Source organism: Atractosteus spatula, chromosome 12 (genome assembly GCF_055471065.1).
Source record: "Atractosteus spatula isolate fAtrSpa1 chromosome 12, fAtrSpa1.hap1, whole genome shotgun sequence".
Classification (NCBI taxonomy): domain Eukaryota; kingdom Metazoa; phylum Chordata; class Actinopteri; order Semionotiformes; family Lepisosteidae; genus Atractosteus; species Atractosteus spatula.
In genome coordinates this window covers 36,545,660-36,572,842 of record NC_142717.1, presented here as the reverse complement: position 1 = coordinate 36,572,842, position 27,183 = coordinate 36,545,660, and the positions used below count along the sequence as shown (strand labels likewise).

Below are 27,183 nucleotides of genomic sequence, written 5' to 3'. Positions count from 1 at the left end.
AGAGTAGGGGTGTTACCCCGGTGTCCTGGACAAATTCCCCCTGTCCTTTACCAATGATGGCCTCCTAATAATCCCCATCTCCAAACTGGCTTCATCACTCTGCTCTCCTCCCCACTGAGAGCTGGTGTGTGGGGAGCAGACTGGCGCATCATCCAGGTGGGGCTGCACACTGGTTGTGGTTTACCTGTCCACAGGATTACCTGTAAAGTACTTTGAGTGGAGTGTCCAGAAAAGCGCTATATTAGTGCAAGGAATCATCATTATTATTTATTATCTTGCCATTTTAACAATTAACATTTTACCCCTACCACTGTATACAATGTGTAACATGTTTTAATAGCGAAAAGCCTTAGAAGATCTAAATAAAAGTGTTTCGATGACAACTGGTTATAGTTTAACTCGATGCATTTCAATACTTGAATCCAATAATGTTAAGACTGTTTTGCTTGATTAGTTCTTTCAATACCAATGATCACACTTGTGATACTGTTAAAGTGAAGGAAATAAAAAGGGAATTACCGTGTACCTGTTTGAAACTCTCATAAATTAAAACACACAGGCCAGACAAAACAGGCTGAAGTTTCTGGGAATTGTTTTAGTTTTTAATTGACCGTTGGCAGAAAAACAGTATAAACAAAACATCATACATTCATAAATAAGATTATGTACATGGTACAAGCTGAAAATCTAACCCCTTTGGTTTGTACAGGATACAGAATGTAAAAAAAAAAAATGCAACACAGGAAGGCTTTCCACGTCCTGCCTGTTAAACCCAGCTAAACCCTTCTGCTATCTAGTACACTTTCCAAAGCCATTTTGGCACATTGTAACCCGCCAGAAAATGTGGCTTTTGTCCATTTGTCAAAGTGCTATGTGAAATACTAATGTGTGAAGGAGTCAGTGTGTGCAGGTATGAATCTCCCAAGAGCTAAAAGAAGCAATCACAGCTTCCATCCCCTTGACATACGAGGGGAGAAGCCTCAATAAGACTGCCTGACCCATCTGCAGTGTTTAAAGAGGTGAGTTCAGGAACTATCTTAATTTTTTTTTTTCCCTACCAAGGGATACAATAGTCTAACACATAATAGGATATGAAACTAGGGCGAAATTCAGGACAGGAAGGTACAATTAATTCCTTTAAGTTCCTTGGTCGTTATTATTAAACCTGTATATAAAGAGACCAGTACTGCAGTTGACATAAGTTATGACCAACCCCATGATATCACGTAAGATAATCCACACTTCTCAAATGTTTTAAACATTAGTAAAATAATAGTAGTATTATTTATACATTAGAATCATTCCGACACTGAATTAGAATACCTTTTTAACAGGAGGTACAAGCTTTTTTTTTTTGCCGTTTTCTTTTTTATTATAAAAATACGCAGTAAATTTGAACCAAAGTACAGGCACATTAATCACAGGCACCTGTGTACTCTTCAGGACACGGCTGGTATTGAACCAGGGAAAGGCACTTTTTTTTCTAAAAAAAAAAAGCAAAAACTAGATTTTTGTATCAGGCCGGGTCTCTTTCTTTTTCTTCTTGCCTCGACAGGACTTACAGATGCAGCAGATTATACAAGGAGAGGCAAGGACCAGGAGAGGGGAGGTTACCAGCACTATTATGCTCACGCCCACCAGGATACCCACCACCTGAGAGAAGCAAGCACGAGAGGTTAGGGTATCAGTGCCGTGAAAAATTCAGGACAGCCTTCTGAAGAGAGGCTCAGACACACGGTTCCATTTTATGCTAGAATACAAAAAAAACACCCTCTGTAATTAAGTCTGTGAAAAGGTTTACAATATGGTGAGATTTCATGAGTGCAGAGAAAATATATATTAATCAAAAACATAAGTAATTAATGGAGCTAACAAGAAAGACTAATTTTACAATATGGGTATGAAAATGTCATGCACACATTCTCTCAATTATATAGCATTTTCTGACTCTGAGGAAAAGAGATTTAAGAAGGACAAAAGAATAACAGTTCCAGTCGCTCAAATATTTGGTTTGAGAGCCCCCATATAACCCACACGAGAAGAGGGTCTGAAAGGACTCTACCCAGAACATTTTTACATTTCTCAAGACAACTGCCTAAGATTTAAAGGCAGTAAAATGCCAAGACTGCCAAAAGCAAGTATACATTCGACTGGAGATGAGCACTAGTTTTCCCCTCACCTGTGTTCGATTCCACATCACTGAGGCTCTGGAGTGCCCAAGTTTATTCCTGCATGGGCCTTTATCGTAATGTCTCAGAAATATGTCACCCTGTTTGATAAAGAAAGATATTTTTAATAATAGATTCTTAAAAGTCAGAATTGGGTTTAGAGAAAACATGCAATGCATTATTAACAGCATGGTGTGTTGCAGACATCCTTTTTTTTCCCCCAAGAGGAGTGCATTAGGTATGATTATATATTGTCTTTTCCAACTCTCCATCTCTACCAAAGAGCGAAAGTAGAAAAACAAAGTATGACGATAGTAATAAGTCAATGCAATTTTTTAGTTTTCTCAGTTGGAGCAACATTTGACCTTATAAGGAACTTTATAAGAACATCCCTATAAATTGTGGATAGGGTAGAATAACGTGTACATTGGACCATTAGAATGGCACATTTCTATGCTCTGGTATTGAATATTGGTGCGCTCACAGAGCTGTGTCAGTACAGGCTTTGTACGTCTTCCAGCAGACACTTTAGATCTCGTGCTCCAAGACAGGTGACCAGCCTGATAACCTCCAACTGCAATACCTCCTTAGGGCCAGAGCCAAAATGGATTAAATAACAATTCCAAATTCCCCTTCCCTACTCTAAAATCCATCCATCAATGTTCTAAGCACTTTATCTAAATACAGGCTCTGGGGGAGCCGGAGCCTATCCCAGCAAGCAATGGGTGCAAGGCAGGCTATGCCCGGGGTGGGACGCCAGTCCATCGCAGGGCACACACAGACACAAATACACACACACACACACACACACACACACACACTTACACAAACTCACACCACGGCCCCCTTTCCCACAAGCCAATTAACCTACAGTACCAGCACGTCTTCGGACTTTGGGAGGAAACTGGAGCACCCAGAAAACATTCAAACTCCATGCAGATAGCGCCCCAGGAATTGAACCCAGGGCCCCAGCGGTATGAGGCAGCCATGCTAACCACTGTGCCACCATGCCTCCATCCACCCCCTCTTAAATACAAAAGAAAAATGTTGCAACCTTACATCTAAACATTCCAGACAGTACCAACAGAAGGTGTGCTTGCAGTTCTTGCACAGCATTTGTGCACATCCTTGGTTTCGCTCTATGTACACGGCGCACCCGGGACACTGCTTGATGGGAGAGTCTGCTTCATCGCTGACCTGGATGCTGCCGATATAGAATTTTGACAATCGCTGTGCTTAGATTTCATGTGGGCTTGGAGATGATTAGACATTAGTTCATGTCTCGCAAATGTAAGTATCCTCCTCCAGCTCCTGCGCTTCCCGTAGATATACAGGGAGCGCTATTCCTGACTTCTTCAGTTACATTCTCTTCACAGACACTGTGGATTGTTTCAGCCTGCCCCTGCCTCTGCGGATTGCCCAGTGGAAAACCTGCTTTCCTACTGTCTGACTGCAGACACAACTTGATCAAGACACATAAATGTCAGATAAGATCTTTTTTTGTCATCAGTCTCACCTGAGTGCTTTAAAGTCTTAGACACTTTGCATTGTTCTGCCATTCCCACTCAACATTTTATGCAGAAACAGTTCTTTGGCGACCAGCTAAAATTTCTAACTAAATTTCTCTAAATTTCTAATAACTAATTTTTTTTTACTAAATTCCAGACAGATCTGTATCCTGAAGTGCAAAAAGTAGCCCTATAACCTTATGGATTTGTAAAGATGAAGTATTGATGTTAATCAAGGGCAACACCTGACAGCAAGTCAATCAGATCTGATTGATAAATGAGATACATGACACACTGCAGTGCTTCATAGTGGCTACTCATGCGTGATGTACCTGGAGTTCTTCTGGTTTCAGGATTCTGACCAATGTGAATTCAAGACGGTTAAATAAACATTTTTTTCTAAACCAAACCGAAATGTAGTAATAACAGTAGAGGTTGTTAGAATAGTAGACAACAGTACTGAAGACTCTGAGGAAATTGTTGATGGTTACTACATACTGTACATGTAATCTAAGACATATGAACAGCAATCTGTTCCTTTTATACTTACGGCATGAACAAAACCTTCAGATTTTTTTAACATAATAGAATTGTGAAGTTAAAAATAAAATACGATTCTTTCCACAACGTAACCAAAGCAGTGTCTGGAACATACCCGTTCTCATTAATATGCCAATGAATTTCAATATTCATTCTTCCTAAATAAATGCAGGTGTTTAACGTAATGAACAATGTGCTTAACTAGCACTTCAGGAATGAGTGTTTAAAATGTACAAGGCGACAGTAATCAAGCGACAATGTTTTACTCACCCATTGTCAAAGGAAGGCCGTTTCAGCGGCTGGCTTTCGGAACAGGAATGCCCCTGACGCCAGTCACTCTTACACACTGAACAAAATACCGTGCGACAGGCCGGGCACAGCACAGACCCCGGCTGGCCGTCACTGCGTGGGTCAACACTGCAGGCTGCTTGGCACTTCAAGACAGGACACCAGGTCTTACTGGGATCCAGCTGCACCCCTAGAGGGAAGAAAGAAAAGAAACTGAATGAACAAGGTATGGAAATTAGCAGCAATATCGCATCAACACGCTCATGGTGGCTGCCCCAACAAATGCAGTCTGTACAGAATGTGCCTGTTCCTGTCGCAGTTTTTATTGTATGCAAAATAACTCAATTAGATACGTTGTTTGGTTCACGCAGGTTACTGCAACTGAATTTGCACAAAAAGGAAGCTCGGGCTGGAACGGTACTAATCAAAACACAGGGGCTCAAAAAGCAGGATTGTTATTCCACTTTGCAGTTTTGCTTTGTGCTTCTCTTGTCATCTTCTCTTTCCTCAGACCCATGGAGAGAGAGAGACCCGACGGTTTTTCTGGGTCTTCCGGGTTTTCATTCCAGCTCGGCCCTTAAGGAGCGAAACCTGCTGGTCACGGGTTTAGCTTCTCCCAGTTGCCTCTCCATGATAAAGAGACCCTGAAGGCCTGCAGACTCACAGGCTCTCCAGGACTGGACAGCCCTGCCTTACGCGGCCTGGAAACACACTGTAAATATTTCCCTCTCGAAAGGCCCTGGCAGAGCAGGCCGAACGCCTAACCTCGAACTTGCAGAAGCTAGCACACTGACACGCATGAGAAAGACATACTAACAAGGAACACTAGCAAAGTAAAAGCAAGAGGAGTGAAACTGGGAGGTAAGGGACAGTATGCGCTTGACCAAGTTCCAGAGATACGATAACAAATAGAACGACATCTGTTAGAATCAATAGTTCTTTGTAAAAAGGATCAGCTTTTGTGGTGCAAATAAGGTATACGTAAGCAGCTATGTCTACTCTTGATTTCTGAGAATTGTTCCTGTGACGGAGGTTTCTGTTGCTGTACAATCTCCCTGACGGCAGACAGAAAGCTGACTCTGTTTTGAACTCCCTCTCTCAAGTTTTCCGTTTCCTGGTTTGGATTCTAACACTGTCCCTCATCCAGGTAATAAAGATTTAAAAGTGGATTAATAACAGTGAAATAAAAAAAAACAGTTTTATTAAATCAATCCAAAGAGGTATGAGCAGCGACGTAAGCCTGGAGAGTTCTTATTTATCTCAGGAAAATGAAAGCTTGACCTTCAAAATTACGGTTATCAATTCTGAGCAAAAGTGAAATAAACTTTTCTTCATTTTACAGGTTTTTATTGGCCTTTATTGGCCGTTTTTATTTAAAGTGGAAATTATGTCCCTGACGTACCAGTAACTTAAATTATTTCTTCTCTCAAACACATTATATTTTGGAATTGACTTTGTTCTATTAGCTTTTGACAAGGACTAAATTCAAACTTTCTTCTGTGAAGGAGCAACAAGCCGCAGACACGAAGCAGCACTTTTTCACGACTCCAGACGCAAGCGCTGACATCAGCTCTCTGGAAACACATCCATTACATGCAGTTCTTGACATCCGTGATTAACAAGTTTCAAAACTACCGGTTTCTCCATCACTCACTCCCTGGTGCAGCGAACCTTTTTTGGCTTCCTAGCGGTTGACTGTTGTGGTTGTGCAATATTTCTAACGTCCAGTGGTTCTGAATTGTACATATTGTATTTTCTAAGGAAACAGAATGTTTTACCAATAATCAGCTAGAAATAAAATAAAGAAGGTCAGGATAGAAAAATTAAACATCATGTGACGTACACTTTTCTTACTCATGGGACACATTGTAAAATATTACACTCCCCAACTGCTTTATAAGCTTTGTTCTTATACATGATCAAGGGCAGCTGAAAACCAAATAGTGAAAAGCTATAACCATGTGTTCTGCCATCACTTACATTAAGGTCAACAACGTGACAGATTGTGCATTGCTTAGCACACATCTGCTGAATGCGTCTCAAATGTTCTTGAAACCAGATTAACAAAAAAACTATCTAGTAAAGGGAAACAGCCCAAACTATAATCAGACAGATAGGTTTGAGGATGAGAGCACAGATGGTTAAAAACACCTTCACACTGCGTTGTGACAAGAAACAAACAGTACTGTACCTCTTTCATATTTCAGTCGTTGATAAAGCTGGACTTTATCTGAAGGGGCAAAACAGGCAATCTGTAGAAAAAGAAAACGGTAAAAGGAAAGATCACATTTCACCGAAGAAACACAGGTCAACGCAGACTGTTAAAGAGGCCACTACGGTCTGTGGATATCCCAAGGTATAATGTCAGTTAAAAAGCAGAGCAATTGGTTTGCTTAGCAATGGCTTTAATTTGGTAAAATATGGGATACCGACAAGTAAGCAATGTAAGGAAGGGCATTTATATCAGAACTAGGAAGAGCTATATATTCTTAAATATGTTTAAAGAAGAAGAGTTTGTGGAAGGTACTGTAAATATAGACACTCATAGTGAACAACACATGGCAGGTAATTGCATGAAAAAACAAAGTGGGCTGTGTGCACACCAATGGGCTTCGGACCGTTGTGCAAACCTAATTTCCTCGACATTTATTGTCAAAGCCATTGGGTCGCCTTCACAGGAGCTACTCTCTCCGAACAATCCAGCACATGTGGAGCGGATAATTAACCCAGAGGGAATAATGAGCTAATGAAACTATACGAAGCACAAGTAGCCTTCTGAACAGGAGCCCTTTCTCAGTTTGCCCATCCCTTGGCTTTGCTGTTCTTCCTGTACCGATGGCCAGAGCGGCCGTACCTCAGAATCCAGCAGCACCCCCTTTTCCCGACAAGCCATGTCTGGGCAGGTGACTGGCGCTCCACAGCCCCCTCCGATGGCGAACAGCACGTATTGCTGCAGGCACTACATGGAAGACAAGGCACAGAGGATCACAGAAGTGCCACGTTAGTCCGAACTGTACGTTTCTATTTATGAGCACTCTCTAAAGGGTTCCGAGAAGCGTGTGCCGGTTGTACGTCAATGAAAACTCAGAAAGGGGAACCAAAAGCAGAAACAGTGCTTGGCTAAGATTGTGTATTATGACATCAGGGCCTAGCAAACATAAAAAGGGTCCGCTCAGCAAATGATGTATGACAGTGACGGCTTCAGAAGCTCAAGACTGTAAATACAGATTTCAATAATCCTCAGTAGAGTCCACCTGCTTTTTGCTGAGAAAATAAATGCACACAGTCTATTCACTGTATGAACAGTCCAGCATATTTTACAGTCGTAACTAGGTGTAGTAGTGTGACAGCACACACTGGCAAACTGTTCAAGAGATGTTGTTTTTCCTGTTATGTGTTATTTTAGATGAAAATGCTATCCAGCATGCTAATCTGTACCACATACACCTTTCCTGGCTTGACTACATGAATGTTTTCAAGACAAGGGTGTTGCTAGCTAGCTGGCTTTGATTATAGTTTCTCTCCAAGACCTTTTCTATTGCTGGTATACTTAGGTGAGTTGAGTTGAAACCTGTCTCTAATCAATGGGTCATAAAATCATTTACTCAGAACAGCACTGTTTTTCCCATCCATCCATCCATTTTCTTACCGGTTATCCAGTTCAGGGCTGCTGGGCAGCCAGAGCCTATTCTGGCAGGCAATGAGCACATTAATAATAATAATTCCCTACACTTATATATCACTTTTCTGGGCACTCCACTCAAAGCGCTTTACAGATACAGGGGACTCCCCTCCACCACCACCAATGTGCAGCCCCACCTGGATGGTGCGACGGCAGCCATAGTGTGCCAGTACACTCACCATACACCAGCTATCAGTGGGGAGGAGAACAGAGTGATGAAGCCAGTTTATAGATGGGGATTATTAGGAGGAAATGATTGGTAAAGGCCAATGGGAAATTGAAGTAACACCTCTACTTTTTTCAGGAAAGTCACAGAGAGTCAGAACCTCGGGTTTACGTCTCATCCGAAGGACAGCACATCTCTGTCACTATACTGGGGCATTAGGACCCACACAGACCGCAGAGTGAGCACCCCCTACTGGCCACACTAACACCTCTTCCAGCAGCAACCTTAGTTTTTCCCAAGAGGTCTCCCATCCAGGTACTGACCAGGCTCACACCTGCTGAGCTTCAGAGAGTTGTCGGTTGTGAGCTGCAGGGTGATATGGCTGCTGGCAGGATACACCCTAGACTGGACGCCAGTCCATCACAGGACAGATACCCAGACACAAACACCAAATAACCTATCACTATGACTTTGGACAGTGGGAAGACACTGAAGAGTCTGCAGGAAACCCACACGAACATGGGGAAAACATACAAACACCACTCAGACAGCTGCCCAGGAACTGAACCCAGGGTGAGCTATCAATACTAACCACCATGCCACCACGCTACCCAATTTTTCAAACCTTATTATTAATTTAACTTTCTAAAATGAGTCTAGAAGCAGCCTACATTACAACACAACAGGCAGGCCATGTGATTTATTGAATGACACACCAAACTGTTAGAAAGCCCTTGGATGTATGCTCAGCGCTGACTCATTCCAGCAGACTAGCTGTCCAGACTTACCGGAGTACAGAAGATGCAGTCGCACATGTGAAGCCTGCTCATCTCAGTGGAAGGATACATGCTAAGGCACAGTTTGCAGGTGGTCAGGATCCGAAGTGCCAAATCCTCCTGCTCATCGGGACTCATGGCGGACATGCTGAATTCCTGCCTCGTTCCTCTCGGCAAGCCCAGAAACTCGAGAAATTCTGAAACACTATCTCGGCATTCCTGCGAGACAGAAATACGGACCACACGAGCAGCGTGTGAAAGCCTGTCTCCAAGGAGATATCATAATGCTACACGTAATCATCTATCTAAGCTTAAAGTAAGAATATAAAAGAGGATTAAAGATGCACAGAGCTCCCTTTTGGAATGAACAAGGATAAAGATTTTTTAAATATAACACAGCAGCGTATTTTCCTCAACTAGAATACAGAATTTTAATGCCTCCCAGGATTGATATTGTGATAATTCTATGCGTAACTTTGTACCTACAGAAGATACTAAAAACACGCAAAAACGAACTGTGTAGACATACTATAGTACCTAAGGAACAGGTCATGGTGAATTCCACACTGAAAATTTGAGCCCTCAGGTGTGAGTACCAGGTGAGTTTCTTCTTTCTACTTTTCAGTATGGAATTAACCTTCACTCATTTCCTTGCAGCCAATGCACACTTACACAGCACCCCACTGAAACTTCTACTGAATGCCTGCACGGTGCGAATGAAACAGCACAGAGACAGCAAAATGAATACAAACAGTAAAGATCCTGGGCCAGTAGCATGGAGCTTTCTTCTTAGAAATGAGAGACACACCTGTAGATCGCCCTGCAGTAAACGTCAGTTTTTTGTGGAAACATGGAATAATGATCTTTCTGGATTTTTATTCATTTTGTAGGCATCATTTCAATTTTCATTAGTATAATCAAGAAATGTGTTTTTAAACTTTACCACTCTGCCTAAGCTGTAAGTGAAACCCGTGCAGGCTAAAATAATATTTTAAAATGCAACCCATAAGAAAGTGAAAATGCAGATTCCCTTAGACAACCATCACCCAAAGCTAAAGAAAAATGCTGTCAATTAACTTTGGCGAGACCTTTAAAAATGTCCCGTTTCATCATCCCTAGAAGGGTCCCTGTGGCACCCCACGCAACAGTAACACATGGTGAACTGTCTCACTTGAGTCACTTGCTTAGTTTACTGTCTGTTTCAGCCACAATGAGAGGAATATAACAGCTGAATATAACAGCCACATGTCAGTGGAGTATGAAAGGATAAACCAAGAGACAATATTAATTTATTCTAATCCCTGCGAGCATGGTGAATAAAATCATAATCCAGACTGTGAAATTCACAGAATGATTACTTAAAAAAGTGGTCCTCAATCTGTCATGTCCTTACAGAGCCATGGATACTTTGTGAATAAAAAAGGAAAAGACCAAAACTTTCTTACTGATTGTGTAGCACAACAGTGCAGGGAATGTTCTAAGAATGTAAGGCTCTTAGAATCATTTTGCCCCTTTTATTCTGCCTTTCATTTCCAGCCCTGCTCTATGCCTGTAGTAACCTGACAGCACCAGACACGAAATCCTAAAGTTCACTGCTTGACTCATCAAGGCGTTGTTGACTGTTTTCTCACATTCCCGATCCAGGGAGAGCTCAGGCTCAAACAGGCACAGTGATAGGCAGTCTTAACCAGTAAGGGCGAGCTGCCCAGCCAGGAGCTAAAGCTGCCGTCTTTGGATACTAGTGTTTACCCTTGATCAGCATTTCTCAAAAGATGTGTTGTGGCACAGCGGTGTATCTGCAGACATTAACGGGTGTGCTGTGGAATTTGGAAGGCTCACACATGAGAAAAATTTAAGATGTCTAAGTCAAATATCGTTTCTATGTACTTTAGGTTTGTGTTGAGTAATCAAAGTGTCGTGTTGCACTATCGGTATATGCACAGGACAGAGGCCACATTGCAAGACTGGATGCACCAGACAACTATGTATTTTGCTGCAGACTCAGGTTAAACGGTGAAATAAATTGTGTTTATAGTATTAATAATAATGTGCTTGGGCTGCTGACCAGCATGCAGGTGTGTGCCTTAAACATTTTTAATTCATATAAGTGTGCTGTAGGTTAGATAAGGTTGAGAAATACTGCCCTGGATCAAGGGAGTCCAGTCCTGACTCTGGAGACCTACAGAGTGTGTCTGTGGGTTCTAACTCCAACTCAGCTCTTAATGAGCAAAACCAGCTGATTACTGGTTTAACTGGTCCCCTTCAACAGCTTCTGTCAGCTCTTCATGTGCCTCTGCTTTAAAGAGACCTTGAAAATCTGCAGAGACCACAGCAAGGCATTGTGTAATTTGATGAATGATGTTGTGATCACCATAGATTCGAAAGACCATTGCCATAAACCACATTAAAGACATTTTTGAAAACAATCCTTTTAAAGGTGTGTTTTTAACATATATCAGCGTTAAACATTTCTAAGTCTAAACGTTTGCAATAAACACACATAAATAAAACTCTTGTGGAAGCATGTGTAGACTTTCATATATTCTTATATATTTATGGACTGTATATACTGTAGTAAAAATGTTTAAAGTGACCTACAAATATTCATATGCACCTGAAAAGATGGTGCAATACTTTAGAAACTAAAAAGAAAGACATCTTAAGTGTAGATGTATATATTTGAATACACACATTATAAAATGTAGTATATACTGTACATTAGAACAATGCCATATATTAGTGACTAAACTATATTTAAAACCAGAAGTATTTTTAAAATAAATGTCATTATATAATATAAATATTAATACTATAGTTTTATACAGTTCTTGCGATCCCATGGGATCTCAAAGCCACTTCAGAGATAGATAAAGCAGTAGAGTCCCCACATCGCCTACTGAATTGCTAAAATATTATTGTTGTACTAGTGCACTTTCCCCTTACAGAAAATGCATTTGAGAACGTTCCCCTCATTTTCTGAAATAATGCTCATGTAGACCTCACCTTCAAAATACTTTTCTTTTTTTTATTTGCCTTCTGTTTGGGTAAATAAGCTACACTCTTCGGAAGACCCAATAAACACAACAATACCAGTAAGAAAATAAGATACATCTTGGTCACAAAAGAGAAGATCAGTCAGCCCATTCAATTCGTTTGACTCATGGTTGTCATTGCAAACCATTTCATGTTGTGACTTTAAGTGCCATTTAGCTAGATTGATAGGTTATTAGGAAAATACTCATGTCTTGAGATTAGAATAACAGCAAAGATGCCACAAGCAAAAATGTAATGTCAGTTTATCATCTTACAAGCAGCAGCCATTAGAAATGTTAAATCCACATACTCAGTCAACAGCCACAGGCAAGAGTGAGTTGGTCAGCTCACAGTTTATGGCACAGAACACAGAGAGTGTTGTGCAATGAAGTCTTTTGCTGGAAATGTTTATCTTGTAACATTAACTCATTAGCTGATGAATCACCAAAACCTATGTTAAAGGTGTGTTATGTGCACTGTTTTGTTTTTCCAAAGAGAAATATAGTGTTTCCCCCTTTTTACTGCAGGACAGTAACAAAAACAAAAAGCAGATATCTAATCAGTTTCTGGAAAATCCCACATTGATCTTGTGAATGGACTTCATTCCACCCAACGGAGGTGAGTATATTTGTAACGAACGGAAAGGTCTCAAGTCTAATAGACGTAAACAGAGAAACAGCAAAATGTCAAGCAATTAGTGCAGGAGGCACCAATAACTAACTTCTGATTTGAACACACTCCTTTGTAGGGGTAGCTGCCGGCTGAGTAGTCTCACTTCTGTGCTCTCCGGCACCACTGTGCACCTATTTTCAGCGGTGTTTTGTATCCACCTAAAGCAGTAATAAACTGTCTGAGCAGGGAGCTGCGTCAGCTTGCCTTGGCTGCTAAGCAGAAAGTAAAGGTGAATTTGACGCTGAAAGGTGAAATAAAGGCTCAGTGGCTGAAACTTGGGGCGTCTCATTTCTACTTACCATTGTGGAGTTAAACCTTTACTTGTTCCTTAGCAACACACAGCTACTACTCTTGTTATTACTAAATGTGTTGAGGTGACTGACTCCCTTGTCCATTAAGGCCTTTGCAGGCTGAAATCAGTTCCTAAATCAGAACAACCAATAACATGAGACTTATCAATTCTCCTAAATGTGTCCTAATATGTACCTGTCCTTCACACCGTGAATAAAAATGTTATTTTATGTTTCCACGTAGTTAGAAATATATTTTTTTTTAGATTTGTATGATCACGCTGACGACTGCGGATCCCAGTCTTAAAAATCTTAAAGCTTTCCAGAACTGGTGTCCCTGATGTCAAAACCGAGGGGGTACGGGGACGTATGCGACAGCAGCGGTCCACTAAACCACCTCTAACCGCAAAGATGAACTAATAGAGCCTGCCCTCCATATATTATCCAGAACTGTCTGTATCTTATGCGAGTGGCTAATCCCATATGTTTGTCCCGGAAAAAAAAAACCCAACAACGTCCATTTCAGGAAGTAGTTCTATTAATAATTGATCACATCTAAAAAAAAGTAGGCAAGGCAAATTTACAAGATCGTACGTACTCACTATCACGTCCCCTTTTTCGCCGTATTGAAGCTGTAACGTGATTTTATGTTCCCCCAACGGGAAAAAAATAAAATAATAATGAGGGAATTGCATACAAACGCGAGCTCTTACCTGTACCAGCAATCTGGCTACTTGTTCAGCGTCACCTCTCCTGCCCAGAAACCGCGGTGCTTTGTTTTTAATCGCAACCGAGAGCCGAGGATATGAGACAGCCTGCGCTGATGCAGTAAGTACACGGGTAGACTCCCAGACCACCTACAGAGCACCTCCGACTACCTATCTTTTGGCAAGAACCGCCCATGAGCCTGACAACCTGCGTAAATACTCCCTCCCTGCTATTTAGAAGCGAGCTGTCGCGTCCGCAGAGGTGTCTCACGGTTAGCCGGGCTGTAAGCTGGGGACACTTCCCGTTTCTCGATGTATTAAAGAGGACAAGGACTGGACTCTTCGCGGAAATCTGAATTTTTGGCCATTTACTCCGCGGAGATGACGCAGCCTATTTCACCGGCGTCATACCACAGGGTATAGGGAAGTGCAACATTTCAGAAGTAAATTCCGAAACCGCAGTAATATGACAGAATGTATTCAATTTATTTAATAGTATTTGGACACCGGCCCTTTCGATTTATTTCAAACAAGTACTCCCAGAAGAGTAAACGAATGACAAAATGTAACATTTTTTTGCATCATTAATAGATTAAATAACTTTCCCCACCCTTCGCCTTTTTTTTTTACTTTCACCACCTACTCCAGCAATATTTTCGTGGGCTGTCTGGTGATTTCCAATACAGGAGCGATTCGCACAGAATACAGTCTTTGTCGAGTTAATAATTCTACAGTCGTTGCAGTAAATTTGAATTATTGGTGTTAGGAATCTGACATTTCTGGCACGCAAGTAAAGATCATTTTACTCCAGAGGTTAGTTGTAAAATGCGTGCACGCCGCCGTTTTGTGTTGATTTCATTAACCCCATCACCGCCGACACGAAACGGTATTACGTCTGTGTTCTTTTCAACACAAATCAAATTACAATACCTGAACAACAATGTAAGACAACACCATGACAACCAAATGGGGTTCACAGTTCTCTGCTTAGCGCTGGATTTAGAAGCACAGATGGAAATCTGGATCATACGAATCAGTTCACTTGGCGGGGTAGTAAGAATTTAAGTGCTAGTGAAAAAGGGGTTACAGCACAATTTGGGTCGAATCGTCTTCGGACTTTTCATGCGTCCCCTCTTTTTAAACGCACGGAACCATTCAGGACAAAATACAAGCTTTCAAGCAAACGAAAATCGTTGACGATACATTTCTTGACAAACAAAAGGTGAAACGAATTAAAAATTAAAATCCCTTTGTGGGAAACGTTCCCTTTCGATTCAGAAGTCTTACTAAGACTTCCTACCAAAATTAGCGCGACAGCACCGTTGCTACGTCTCGCCAACAAGGGCTGCCCCCTTCCCTAACCTTCAGCAGATCTGTGCAGTACTCACTGGAAAGATTTATTACCTGAGCGGTCGGATCAGCTCCTGAGCCACAATGTCACCGAAGAACGGCATTAGCTCACTGTACTTCACTGTACGCTAGTAACAGTCACAGCGCCACCCAGCGGCAAGAGGTAATAACACCTTTCAATTCAATTCAAGCTTTATTGTCCCCTAGGGGAAATTTGTTTTACAGCACAGTCAAACACAACACAATGACAAATAAACATCACCAAAAGGGGAGAGAATACAGTAGTGTTACAGGAAATAAGAAACAAGAGACAAGGTAGTTCACGTGGGTAGTTGCGTCAGCATGCGTCGCCCGTGGAGCCTTCTAAACGTTGTGTTTTCTTTCTTCTCTTTTCAGCATGGAATAAACCAAGAGACAAGGTAGTTACAGAACTTTGCATTGTAATTGCAGTGGGAATGAAAGATTTCCTGAGTCTGTTGGTTTTACACCTTGGGGGCACAGAGGAGTCTCCCAGTTTGGAGAAGTGTGATTTCGCAATGGAGGGGATGAGACACACACTCCCTGATGCTTTTGGCTTTCTTAGTCACCCTCTGTTTGTAAAGGATGCTCAAGTTGATTTGATTATTCCCGATTTTTTTGGCACTTATATTCACTAATCTACCCAGCCTATTACAATGACCGGTACTTATGTTGCCAAACCAGCAAGTGAAGCAGTATGTTAAGGCACTTTCAATGAGCCAAAGGAGTGATTTGTAGAAAAGTGTAAGAATAGTTTTATCTACCTTCAAGTAGCTGAGTTTCCTAAGAAAGAAGAGTCATTTGTCCCATTTTATGTTTTTGTCAATGACCAGTCCCAAGTACTTACAGTCATCGTAAATTTCAACAGGCAATTTTCTTCAGTAATGAAAGATTTCTTGCAAGGTGCTATTAAACGCCAGGTAAAGAAAAAAATGCACAGCTCAGCCATGTAATATAGTGCTGGAAGTTATTTCCGCCTTATCTGCATGTAATTGGCAAACAAGGAAGCAAGATTATACATTTAACTCTAACAAATAATTCACCGTATAGTTTTTTGATAGTCTTTTATTAACGCAGATGGTTTTCTCTTTCCATGCGTCTGGCAGGAACTGGGCGCTGCATGAGAAGCAGGGATGTGTCCTTTATCAGCATGTTTTTCTCCTCGTTCTTCTCAGCAGGTGACCGTCGCTCCGCTTGACAGTTCATATGCGAACAGCGCTCGTTTTTGCATCAAATAGTTCATCAGCAATGCTCAACTTGGATTGTCCTCTTTTCTGTATCCCGGGTTTCTTGACTCCAAGCAAAAGATACGGGCTCGAAACTGACCTCTTTGCTCCTCGCTGCCTGTATGTGCTTTGCATAGCATGTGTCCTGCTGTTATGTTTAAGCATATCGTGTTTCTGTGTTGGTAGTTCGAGTAGGTAGCTGCGTCAGCATGCGTAGGCTGCAAAGGAACAAGTAATGGTTTACTGCTTGCCACAACACCGTGTCACACCTGAAGAAGGCTCCACAGCCAAAACGTTTTGTTTCTTTTGTTCTCTTTTCAGCATGGAATAGACCTTAACTTGTCTCTGTGTTGTCTTCAAGTCTGCAAAATGTTGTTAAGTGTACATTTGTTAACATGAAGCAATTCTGTAAAACTCTGTAGTGAAAGTTTTCCAACCTTCCAGGAAAGCTGTTTGTAGTTTTTTTCTTTCTGACTTCTATCAATTCGTTCGATTTCTCCGTTGGCTTGTGGGTAGCACGTTGGAGGCTTTCTATGCGCAATATTTCTTTCACACAAGAAATGTTCAATCTCTGCTGAAACGAGAGCCATAGCGGATTCAATCTGACTTGCAATTGTAATAGCTTTTGCTAGTGTCAGGTCAGTTTCTAGAAGCAGCCGTTCTCCGATTCCAGACAAACTCGTTTTTCCAACCAGCTGATCCCGGATCATGTGATCTGCGAACTCTCCATACTCGCATGTTACCATCACCTCTCTCAATGTTGTTAACACACCCTGCTCCGTGGATGCACCACGGATTCTCTCTCCGCCTATACAGTTCGCCAACCATATTCCCCTCCTCCCTCTCTCCCAGACAATGCCCCTCGCCGGCCACTCTCTTCAGGCAACAGCGCCGGCCGCCGCGCTCCGCCTGTGGGAGAGACGGGAGAGAGAGGGATCCGCGCTCCCACTCGGGACAGTGGTACGCACTCGGTTCTGTGGGAGCAGCACCCCGAATGCTGGGCACACTGAGCTCCGTGAAGCTGCCCCCGTACGAACAGCACAAACGGTGAAACCCCCCTCATTGCTCTGTGACGCTGAAAGTAGCGTTTATGCTGCTTTCGTTTCCGAGATATAGCGCCTTGCTTTTTCGGGTTATCACGTGACTATCTACAATGAAGGTTACAGGTACCAACACACTCGATCCTTGAACTCCTGATTGTGATGAAAACAATGGGATCAATTTGTTTTCCGAGTCTGTCTGGTCGGGTGGGGTGGATGTTTCAATATATTTCAATATAGCGCCTTCTTTTTCTGGTTGTGACGTCACTCTGTGACGTACAAAAACGGCAAGATCACGACCACCAGATCTTTCAATTGTGATCTTTTGATCAGTTGACCCTTGCCTTTGCAATTTCACAACCTTATGGTCGGGGAACAATACAGAGCTTTAATCCAGTACTTTTCCTTGAACAGTGTAACACACCAGATGTTGCAATTTTATACTAAACTCTTTACTTCTTTAATATACTCTGTTTTGTGACGGTAGAACTAAGCATTGCAAGAAAACTTTTTGCTTTGGATTTTATAGCAATACGCACAGTTTACGGGATATGCTGTAAAACGTCGGTCTCTAATAGTTAAGGTGATCTTTACAACACACAGGCAGCAAATACAGTTTAGCTCGTACCCTTAACATTTTAAAGACAATCAATATCCATAAACATATGAGCCTCCTTAGATGTGAATAATACGAAGACATGACGCATGCCAACAAGTTAACCATCTATCACATAAACCTGTGGTTGTAATGTACGTAAAATCACCGTGATTATAAAATCTATGGTTTTTATTTCTAAGGCACGTTTTCCTTTTCTTTCCCTACGCTGTTGCCAAACGCGTAACTGTGGGATACCATCGCGACAAGACCTCCGCAGCATGTCATGATAGGGACCCCATGTATATCGCATGTATATCGCGGCAGTGTATATCACGACTGGCGCCTTGCTTCCATGCCACCCTGGCACCGCTGTCGCGACAAAGGTCTCATATCAGGACATGATAGGACGTATCGCAATATATGGACTTTGTGTCGCGACATGGGGTCAGTATATCCTGTCAGGGTATGTCTTATCGCAACATATGGACTCCATATCGCGACATGGGGGCGGGGCTTTTTGTCGGGGGGGGGGGGGGTATGTCATATCGCGATATGCGGGCTTCATGTCGCGACATTGGGGATGGGCGTTTTGGTTGGGCATATCATATCGCGATATTGGGCCTTTCATGTCGCGACATGGGGGTGGGCGTTTTGGTGGGGTATGTCATATCGCGATATGCGGACTTCATGTCGCGACATGGGGGTGGTCGTTTTACCGGTGGTACGCAATATCGCGATATGCGGGCTCCATGTCGCGACATGGGGGCGGGGGCATTTTGTCGGGGTATGTCATATCGCGATATATGGACTTAATGTCGCGATAGTGGCGCCATGACAGTGGTGTGCCAGTCGCAGTAGGTATCGCGATGTGATCGTGATGCGCGCATTCCTATCGTGACATGCTATCGGAGTCGTGAATGCGCTGTGGATGCCATGACATTCTTTCTCTGTTATTCAGTTTTGATTTCAGTGCGACTTTGTGCGAGATTGATCAGTAATTGGAAACCAATGGATGTGTTACAGTACATCCAGCGTGCTCATACAGAACACAAGATTAACCGGCTCTACAGTATTTGGACCAAGAAGAACATCCATCACCTATGTATCTACATGTTCTAGGAACTTCCGCTGTGGCGCTTTACCCAATCAGAGTGTCGATTCTCACTCTTCACCCAATCGCGACCCGACCTGTTCGGGGGTTTAGCCAATCACGGGTCTGAGAGCTGTGCAAGCTAGCAGCGCCAGATGTATTGGCTTGTTCACTGTCAATGATTCAGTGCTGTTCTGCGTTCCTATGGTCATATGCGGGTTGTTCGAACGAACCCGTATTGAGCAGTATTTCTTGCATTGTGAACGTATGTACACAGCGGTCCCGCAGTGTTCCAGTTAGTGCGTAATTACGCATCGATGAAAAACCTGAGGTTTGCAAAAAGAAAATTAGCTCACTGATAGTTTTATGTAAGGGTTGTGAACATTTTTGCAAGTCGAGGTCTTTAAAATGCGTTTGGTTAGAAGGTTTTATGTGTTTCCCTTGCGAAGATATGGACAAAGAATATTTATGCATGGTCAAAATAATGGCGTAAAAACGACAAAGTGAAGGCTGTGAAAACATTCGCAATGTACTTTATACACAAAGCAAGATGTTTCGTAACTCTAGGAGGTTTCGTGAAAACGCTACTGGCGTGCCCAAAAACTTCAAGCTAACGTTACCGCGGTGTTCACTTTCGGCTCGAAAAATAAGCTCTTTAACGCAGCCAGAGGAGTCGCGTACTTTTCATCGACTAGCGGGAGGGTGTAGAAAACACGCCGTCTCTCAGCTCCGAGGCAGTGAAGAAGCAAAGCCTGCGCTGTCGGTTCAAGTAGCGGCAGGTACTGTAGCTCATCCTGGCGAGCAGCGCTGAGGTGCCGGTGTTGTCAAAAATACTTCGGAGCCAAGCGGTAAAAACCGCCGCAGGCTGTCCCGTTTGTGGGAGCAAGGGCGTGGGATGAAGCAGGGAAAGTAAGACATCATCGTCGCTAATATGTAGCGTGCTAAGGCAGGTAAAGGCAGTAACTAACTTTCAAAATACAACACAGGCCTCACGATCACATACAGTAGCACTTTGTACCCACTGATAATTAAATACATTTAATTCGTTAACTCACAGCCCTTCATTACGACAGCAACGACTCCAGCGGCATGGGGTTACTAAATTATTGCATTTTCCGTTTGAAAAATAATAATCGTCATCATCATCATCTTACACTTCTATAGCGCTTTTCTGGACACTCCACTCAAAGCTCTTTACAAGTAATGGGGATCCCCTCGACCACGCATAATGCGTAGCCACAGCCTGGATGATTAAACAAAAGCAAACATAAGCGTGATGGTTAGTATTAGGGGCTCCGGTATATATCACTATAGAATACCGATATACAAAGACCTGCAACTAAAAATGGGCTGACATACGTTTTTGAAATGTAATTATTTATATTGTCAAAACAACTTTCAGCACATAAAAAAAGTTCTTAAACAGAGTAAAGGCAGTTTCATGTATATATTCATTTGTTTTTCTGGTACATATTCATATGTTGGCAGCGTAATAAAGCTGCAAAGACTCATTGACTATGATCCAGTATTACGGTTTGATTTTGAGAACAGAAGCAGTAAAGATAGAATCCGCTTCTCCACATTTTAACCGTGGGGAAACATGAAACTATATAGATATGTTCTCCCCACTGATAGCTGGTGTGTGGGGGTCGTTCTGGTGCACTATGTCTGCTGTCACATCATCCAGGTGGGGCTGCACATTGGCGGTGGAAGGGAGTCTGTAAAGCGCTTTATAAGCGAAAAGAATTATTAATACTATTAAAGTTAGATGTAATTACATTAACTAATTTAATGTTGCTTTAATGGTGTGATGCAGTAATGCTTTAACATTGGTATATTATTAACTACTCCTCAAGGTTTCACAGATCGTTTCAATAATAACATTATCGACGTCTAAATGACATCTACCGATAAATTTAATCTACCAATAGTTAAGGGAGACGGGCAATTTATCTCCAATTAAATGACGGATGATGGAATTTATTATTTGTAATTCCAGGATCCGTCGTTTAATGCTGCAGGCGTTGTAAGCGCTAGATGGCGCTATTAAGGTTTGACGGAGATTTTTCATAATCCAACAGGCTTGTTTGGATGTGTCTGGTAGAACTTCTCTGGAATGATTTCATATTACGTGGTGACCAAAACTGTACACAATATTCTATATTACTACTGTATTATAAATTATAACACAATAATCTTTCATTTAAATTCTACTCTTTTAAACGATATACCCTAACATTCTGGTTTTCTCTTTAATTTTCTTACTTCGTCTAGTGTACACATTTATTATGTGTCAACATAAATACAGTCTTTTTCATAGGCAACCCCTTCTATCTCAGTGTTTCCTATTTTGTATTTATAATGTATTTATGTTTTTACCACCTTCTTGTAGGTAGTTAGAGCGTATACTGTACGTGCAGTACTTCCAGATATTTTCTTTAATACTTGAGTGAATTATTCCACATCTGCCTCTGCTTCGGTCTTTGTATTTAAGCAAAGATACTACACCCTGCACTTACCTACTGTACATTAAACATCATCTGACAGGTGTTTGCCCAGCCTTGAACTTTATCTGAGTCTTTTAGAGTTTCTGCTGCTTCTACAATATATGTTAATCCTCTTAATTTGGTATTGCCTGCAAACGTGACTAGTTTACTAAGGGTACCAGTGAAGAAGAGTAGTGGCCCTAATACAGATTCCTGTCATACTCTACTAATTACATCCCAAACACGTTCATGCAAATACTATTAAAGTCTATTTAATGTTGTTATTCTGAATAGTTAATGGCATCTCCTGTTCAGAAATACATTACAAATACAGATACTATTGCTCCAAACATCTTACCTTATAATTTCCCCCATATGTCATCCAAACACAAAGTTGAAAATAAATAAGGCAGTCATATCTTATTGTATAATAGGTGAACATTTTTTGTAACATCGGTTACAGATGAGAGGTGACCACCCTTCTGCCCATGTAGCTTGTTTGGTTGCTAGCAGCTGCTAATACAAGAATCTCCTCTGGCTGATGTCTTGTTAGGCTGGGTGGCTTGTACCAGACCCCCACAACCCTAGGCTCAAAAAGAGTTGCTTGAGACTAATGGTTGATTCTGAAGAAGTCTATTGGGCCGTCAATGCCCCTTGGCCATTTGAGGGTTGTGGATATAAATTCTTGAAGAGTAAGAGAAAATTTGGTGGTCTACAGCACCCAACTATCCTTGGACTGGACGCCAGTCCATCACAGGGCAGACAGACAGGCATACACTCACACCAGGGACACCAGTTTTCCCAGAAGCCAAATAACCTAGCAGCATGTGTCTGGACTGTGAGGAGCCCGGAGCAGCTGGAGGAAACCCACTGTTGAGCTAACTGAAAGGTGAAAGGTGAATGGCCCATTACCTGGACATTTCACAGTACAGAAGTAATGTAATTACTTGATTACATAGAAGTATGACCCACACTTTCTAAAACTAATATTTAAAGCAGAAAGTTGGTAAACAGTTTTCCCCACAGCTCATCAGCTCAATTGCTCAGGCAAAAGCAAAGCTATTTTCCCCACAATTTATAAAATACATCATGTAAAAATGAATGAATAAAAATTAATGCTCCTCCCAGTATCCTGATGAAATCGCCAATGCTGAAGCAAAGTACACATTTCACACAGAGCAGCAGTTCTCTTCTTCCGCAGTCTGTTGCCCTTATCCGAGAGAGAACTGAGAATGCATTTTGAAAATAAAAGGCAAGGCGCCTACTGTACGTGCAAATCATTTCAGCAGCTTTTGAGCCACTGTTAATACCGCCGCTTTAGGAGGAATCAAAAACACTCAATACAGCTGTACCTCAGAGCTACAGTGGTGCCATGACCAAATCAAGGACTGTCAGACAAATCATTAGCATGGGAAATGTAGGTTATGCAACCACCAGAGCTGTCTAACAGAACAGCGAGACATCAGATGCCACAGCAGGGTTTCAAATGACAGGAGGCCATATTTCCCATCTTGCAGTTTGGTGCAAATCTGAAGCCTTCTGCTGTATATATTCTGCTGGATGTTACAGTAACTGCCAGGAACAAAGGGTTCAACTGAAATTAGTGTAGAGATTTTAGTCAGGGATGTACAATGAAAAGTGTGCAAACTGCTCAGATGTGCTTGTGAATAACAAGGGAAAGTGCTTGCAATCAGCTATCTGAGAGTGCGCTGGGATTGTCCTCAGTTCAAAGAGCAGAGGAGGTGGTATAAAGCCCTGCGATGAGCCTTCTTTGCTCTGCCTCATGCTGTCAACTGGTGTTTTGAAGAAATCAGATGCCTGTTTCTGAGGGATTTGTCTGAAGTCCAGTTGGATGATGCTCACTCGCTTCATTGTCACCTGTCAAGTTTAGGAGGTCCCACAAGGCTCAAGCCTGGGCCATGCTCATCTTTTCCCCTGTGCATCTTCTGGGACACATGACTTCTATTTCTGGTGTTAATTACAAACGCTCTGTGGGGTGTGCTGAGGGGAATGGAGACACCGAGTCTGGGTATGTTTTCCTGGACGTGTACAAAGCGTTTCTGTTTCAGAGCCCCACAGCTCTGAGCCAGTCTAAGGGAAGACAGCCTGTGCGTTGACTTGCAGTGATTTTGTTTGGCTTCGATTTTATTTTAAAAAGTGTTTCAGGTGTTTTCATAAGCATAAGTATTACTAGAAAATAATGAGACCTAGCAAAATGTTATTGCTGCTTCTCTGTAAAATAGTTATGTACATTTGACTACAGTATTTACTGTATTTCAAATAGGGTGTTCAGCTCCCAAATTCTATTCTTGTAAGTATTCTTGTGTAATTGACTTTTGTATTTTCTTAAATCACTTATTTTCATTTTGCTTTTCCAAAGTAAGGGAATGAGCTTTTTCCCTAGGAAAACATAGCATAGGAAATAACCGTCTTCAGGGAACCAACAGAAAATCAATGGGATTTGAAAACACAAGAAGTATAAGAAATATAGTCACTAATATATATCTGCTTGTATGAAGAGTTACTCGCATCTACAGAAGAAAACGTTCAAAACCTCTAACATGGTTATTAGCACTATTACTTTTTTTGCTTGTGACAATGGCCTTGATTATGTGTCCCGCTTATTAAACATGCACCACTTTTGAAGGACTTTTATAAGTTACTGAAATCATAAGGACGGGCTGTTCTTGTTGGACACCATTCAGAGTGGATTCACTGCCAAAGCTTGGCTTACTCAAGTTCTGCTTCACTGCTGCAAAATGTAATGAAACCATATCCAGGGCAGGAGACAGCTTACCCATTCTCCGCAGGGAGTACTGATGTGTTTGCACGGAAAAGTGAATATGGCAAAATGCCTGAAGCATTAGATTGCATTTGTCAAACAGTGGCACAGGTGGCACAGTGACAGGGTTAATGTCAAAACTCTTAAATTCAAATTCATACAGTGACTAGATTATCAGTCTGCTATGGACCCATACACTGCAACCAAGCTGCGCTTACAGCTGGCTGGTTGAGATTGATAATCCTGCCAAACTGCAGCCTATTCTTGGCAGATCACAGAGTCCTGTAATCCTAGGAGATTGCGTGCGACAACTTTTCAGGGATCAGTCAAAGATAATCTGCTAAATGTAACCAAGTGATTACCTACACATTGGAAGAATTTTGATGGTTTTCATTGGTTCATTTCTATTATACTGTAACTTTAATCTTGAACACCATACAAATACTACCAGATGACCATCAGCCCAGAAAAGCAGAAGTCTCTCTTTGAGAAACTTTATGTACTGGGCAGAGTACAGTTCTTACTCAGACCAACAGAGGCCACCATCCAGTGGCTGAAACTGCACCAGAGTAAGTCAGGACATCAGTTCCCTTCCAGACGTGCCACCAGCCATGACCCCAGCTGATCCTGGGTGTGCTTTCTCTTACGGATGAGGAAACACAAAACACAAGATCCACCTCCCCGGACTCTGCCAAACAGATTTTGTGCTGGAAAGGGCAGCCATCTGGCATGGCACCACTGCCGATTTCATCGATGTGATGTATATCAAGCTGCCGACTTTAGCAAAAGCTAAAAGGTGGTGTCATGGACCATGGACCACATCAGTTTCAGCTCTGTGCTTGGCTCTAGAAAGTATAGCCACTCATTCAAAACACCCAGACCTATTTACTTGCAACTGATCTCTTTGTAATCCTTTTGACAGAGTCTGTACTAACACACTTCTGCTTTAAAAGGTAAAGCCCATACCTGGGTCTATAGGCGTAGATTATTCCAGTTTTTGTAGCATTAAAAAGGCAGTATTCAATTCACACCTTCATGGTCTGTGACAGAGTTACCCCATGCAATACTGTTTAACCAAATACACAGCGGGATGGACTGATTAACTGGGGTAAATCACTGGAATTAGCTTAAGGACAAACCATCAGTGTCTATGTGGGAACCCAACACTTCTATTTAAGAATCCAGAGACCTAACACAGCCCTTCACAGCCCTGTCACCACAGTATCACTGGTTTTGTAAACATGTCACTGCATACAGTAAGTAAAAGGGCACAGATAAGATTCCTTTGACAGGCTCTAGGTGCGAAAAGTCTGTTACCATAAAACTAAAAGGAAGACTCCTTTCTTTTAAAACTGGTTTAAAATTAGTTCATAACATTCTTTTCAACAAGAAAAATGTCCTTTCTTACTTCAGGAATGAAGATTGTCTTTCAGTCTGATGAACAGTCCCCCAGAATGCCCGTCGCTGTGTGTAACTAATCTTCCACATCACATTATTCACTGGTCAGGAAAAAAGAGGTTGTTAAAAGCTTCAGCAATTGACAGGGTGTCCATTTCAGAAGCTCTGTTGATTTGGCCTTGACCATCTGTAATATGACACCCAAGTGTGTTGAATGATGCAAAAGAATTTCCTGGCCTGACATTGCATTCTTTGGCCTTAAAGAGATACATTTGTAATCTCTCTTTACTACTCAATTAAGCTCTTCCTTTGTGTATACTGTAGTCTGTTACACATTATTTTTCCCCCCCAAACACCTAATGTTGCATCTTAATTTTTAAATTTCATACTTTTTAAGAAAGCAAAACATATGCAAGGCCTTCTTAAAGCTGACTTTAACAAAAAAAACATGGTGGGGAGTATTTTAAGTGTTGCTCAGATGCCCATTCTTGAAGTAATGCAGTTAAATGTATTTTTAAAGTCTTTAATTGTTTGAAATTTGGAGTGACAAAGGATTTGCTTTTGGATTTTTTCAGGAGCACCTTAGGAAATAAAGCTTAAAAGTATTACAATATTTTTCAAAATATTGTAATATTTTGAATATTTAGAGAGTCTCCTGTTCAGAATGATTTGTTAAATTTATTTAGCATACAGTGGGAGAGTTATAGAAATGACCGCAATTAGACTTATCCTGCCAATATAGCACATATTGTTTCTTTTTCATCTGTTTTTTTTAGATACTGTACTTCTTAGAAGATTTTCATGTTAGTTTTTCACACATGAAAATACAGTAGCTGACAAAACCAATAGACACTTCTCTTCAAATTCTTCTTCTGCTTAACCCTCGGTCTAGCTCCAGCCTTTCTGTCTATTAAAGGTCTTAAAGGAGCATATGTTTACAAAAAAGAATAAGGAAACCATAATTGTAATTGTACAGTTGTAACCTTTTTGTCCTGGAATAGCCAGCCAGCCCAGTCAATGGCATTATCAGCTTTGAATAACAACAACAGAAAAACTGCAGAGTACTAAACCTTAGACAAGGGTATTTTGATCATCAGGTTAAAATGAAATAAGATCATTCAGTGGGAAAATGCTGCCCAACTCCCACTTGTATTCAAACCCCTTGAATGGTTTATCTCCTGCTTATCCGGTTAAGTATTTTTCACTTACCACAAAAACTCAGCCAATGAATTCTGGTGTGCTATCCATTCCTAACTCAAAACATTGAGAACATCCATTTGTTTCTTTTGCTATGCTCAAGTATTGTAATGTTCTCCCATCGTGGACAAAGGTCTATTTTTATACACCAGCTTTTCCTTCTGTTTG

The 27,183-nt window shown here is 41.6% G+C and overlaps 1 protein-coding gene across 3 annotated transcripts; it reads right to left on the bottom strand.

Moving 5' to 3' along the window:
* Positions 1–580: 580 nt before the first annotated feature.
* Positions 581–26,035, bottom strand: rnf144b (ring finger protein 144B). Of its 3 annotated transcripts, none has more exons than XM_088929656.1 (8): positions 25,829–26,035; positions 9,141–9,347; positions 7,359–7,463; positions 6,696–6,756; positions 4,487–4,694; positions 3,228–3,372; positions 2,180–2,269; positions 581–1,653 (listed from the first exon to the last, which is right to left on the bottom strand). In XM_088929656.1, the coding sequence occupies exons 2-8, from the start codon at positions 9,273–9,275 to the stop codon at positions 1,504–1,506; spliced, it is 894 nt and encodes a 297-aa protein (XP_088785782.1). In that variant the 5' UTR covers positions 9,276–9,347; positions 25,829–26,035; the 3' UTR covers positions 581–1,503. The 3 variants fall into 3 exon arrangements, with proteins under 3 accessions (XP_088785782.1, XP_088785784.1, XP_088785783.1); XM_088929658.1 differs by lacking the exon at positions 25,829–26,035 and adding an exon at positions 15,235–15,307; XM_088929657.1 differs by lacking the exon at positions 25,829–26,035 and adding an exon at positions 13,837–14,118.
* Between the last annotated feature and the right edge of the window lie 1,148 nt (positions 26,036–27,183).

Bases quoted from the DNA above. Each gene is read 5' to 3' on its own strand.
- rnf144b (XM_088929656.1), bottom strand. From the start codon at position 9,275: ATGTCCGCCATGAGTCCCGATGAGCAGGAGGATTTGGCACTTCGGATC. The intron at 7,464-9,140 runs GTAAGTCTGGAC...TCTTCCATGTAG, and splicing joins ACTGCATCTTCTGTACTCCG to TGCCTGCAGCAATACGTGCT. The intron at 6,757-7,358 runs GTACGGCCGCTC...CTTTTTCTACAG, and splicing joins GGGTGCTGCTGGATTCTGAG to ATTGCCTGTTTTGCCCCTTC.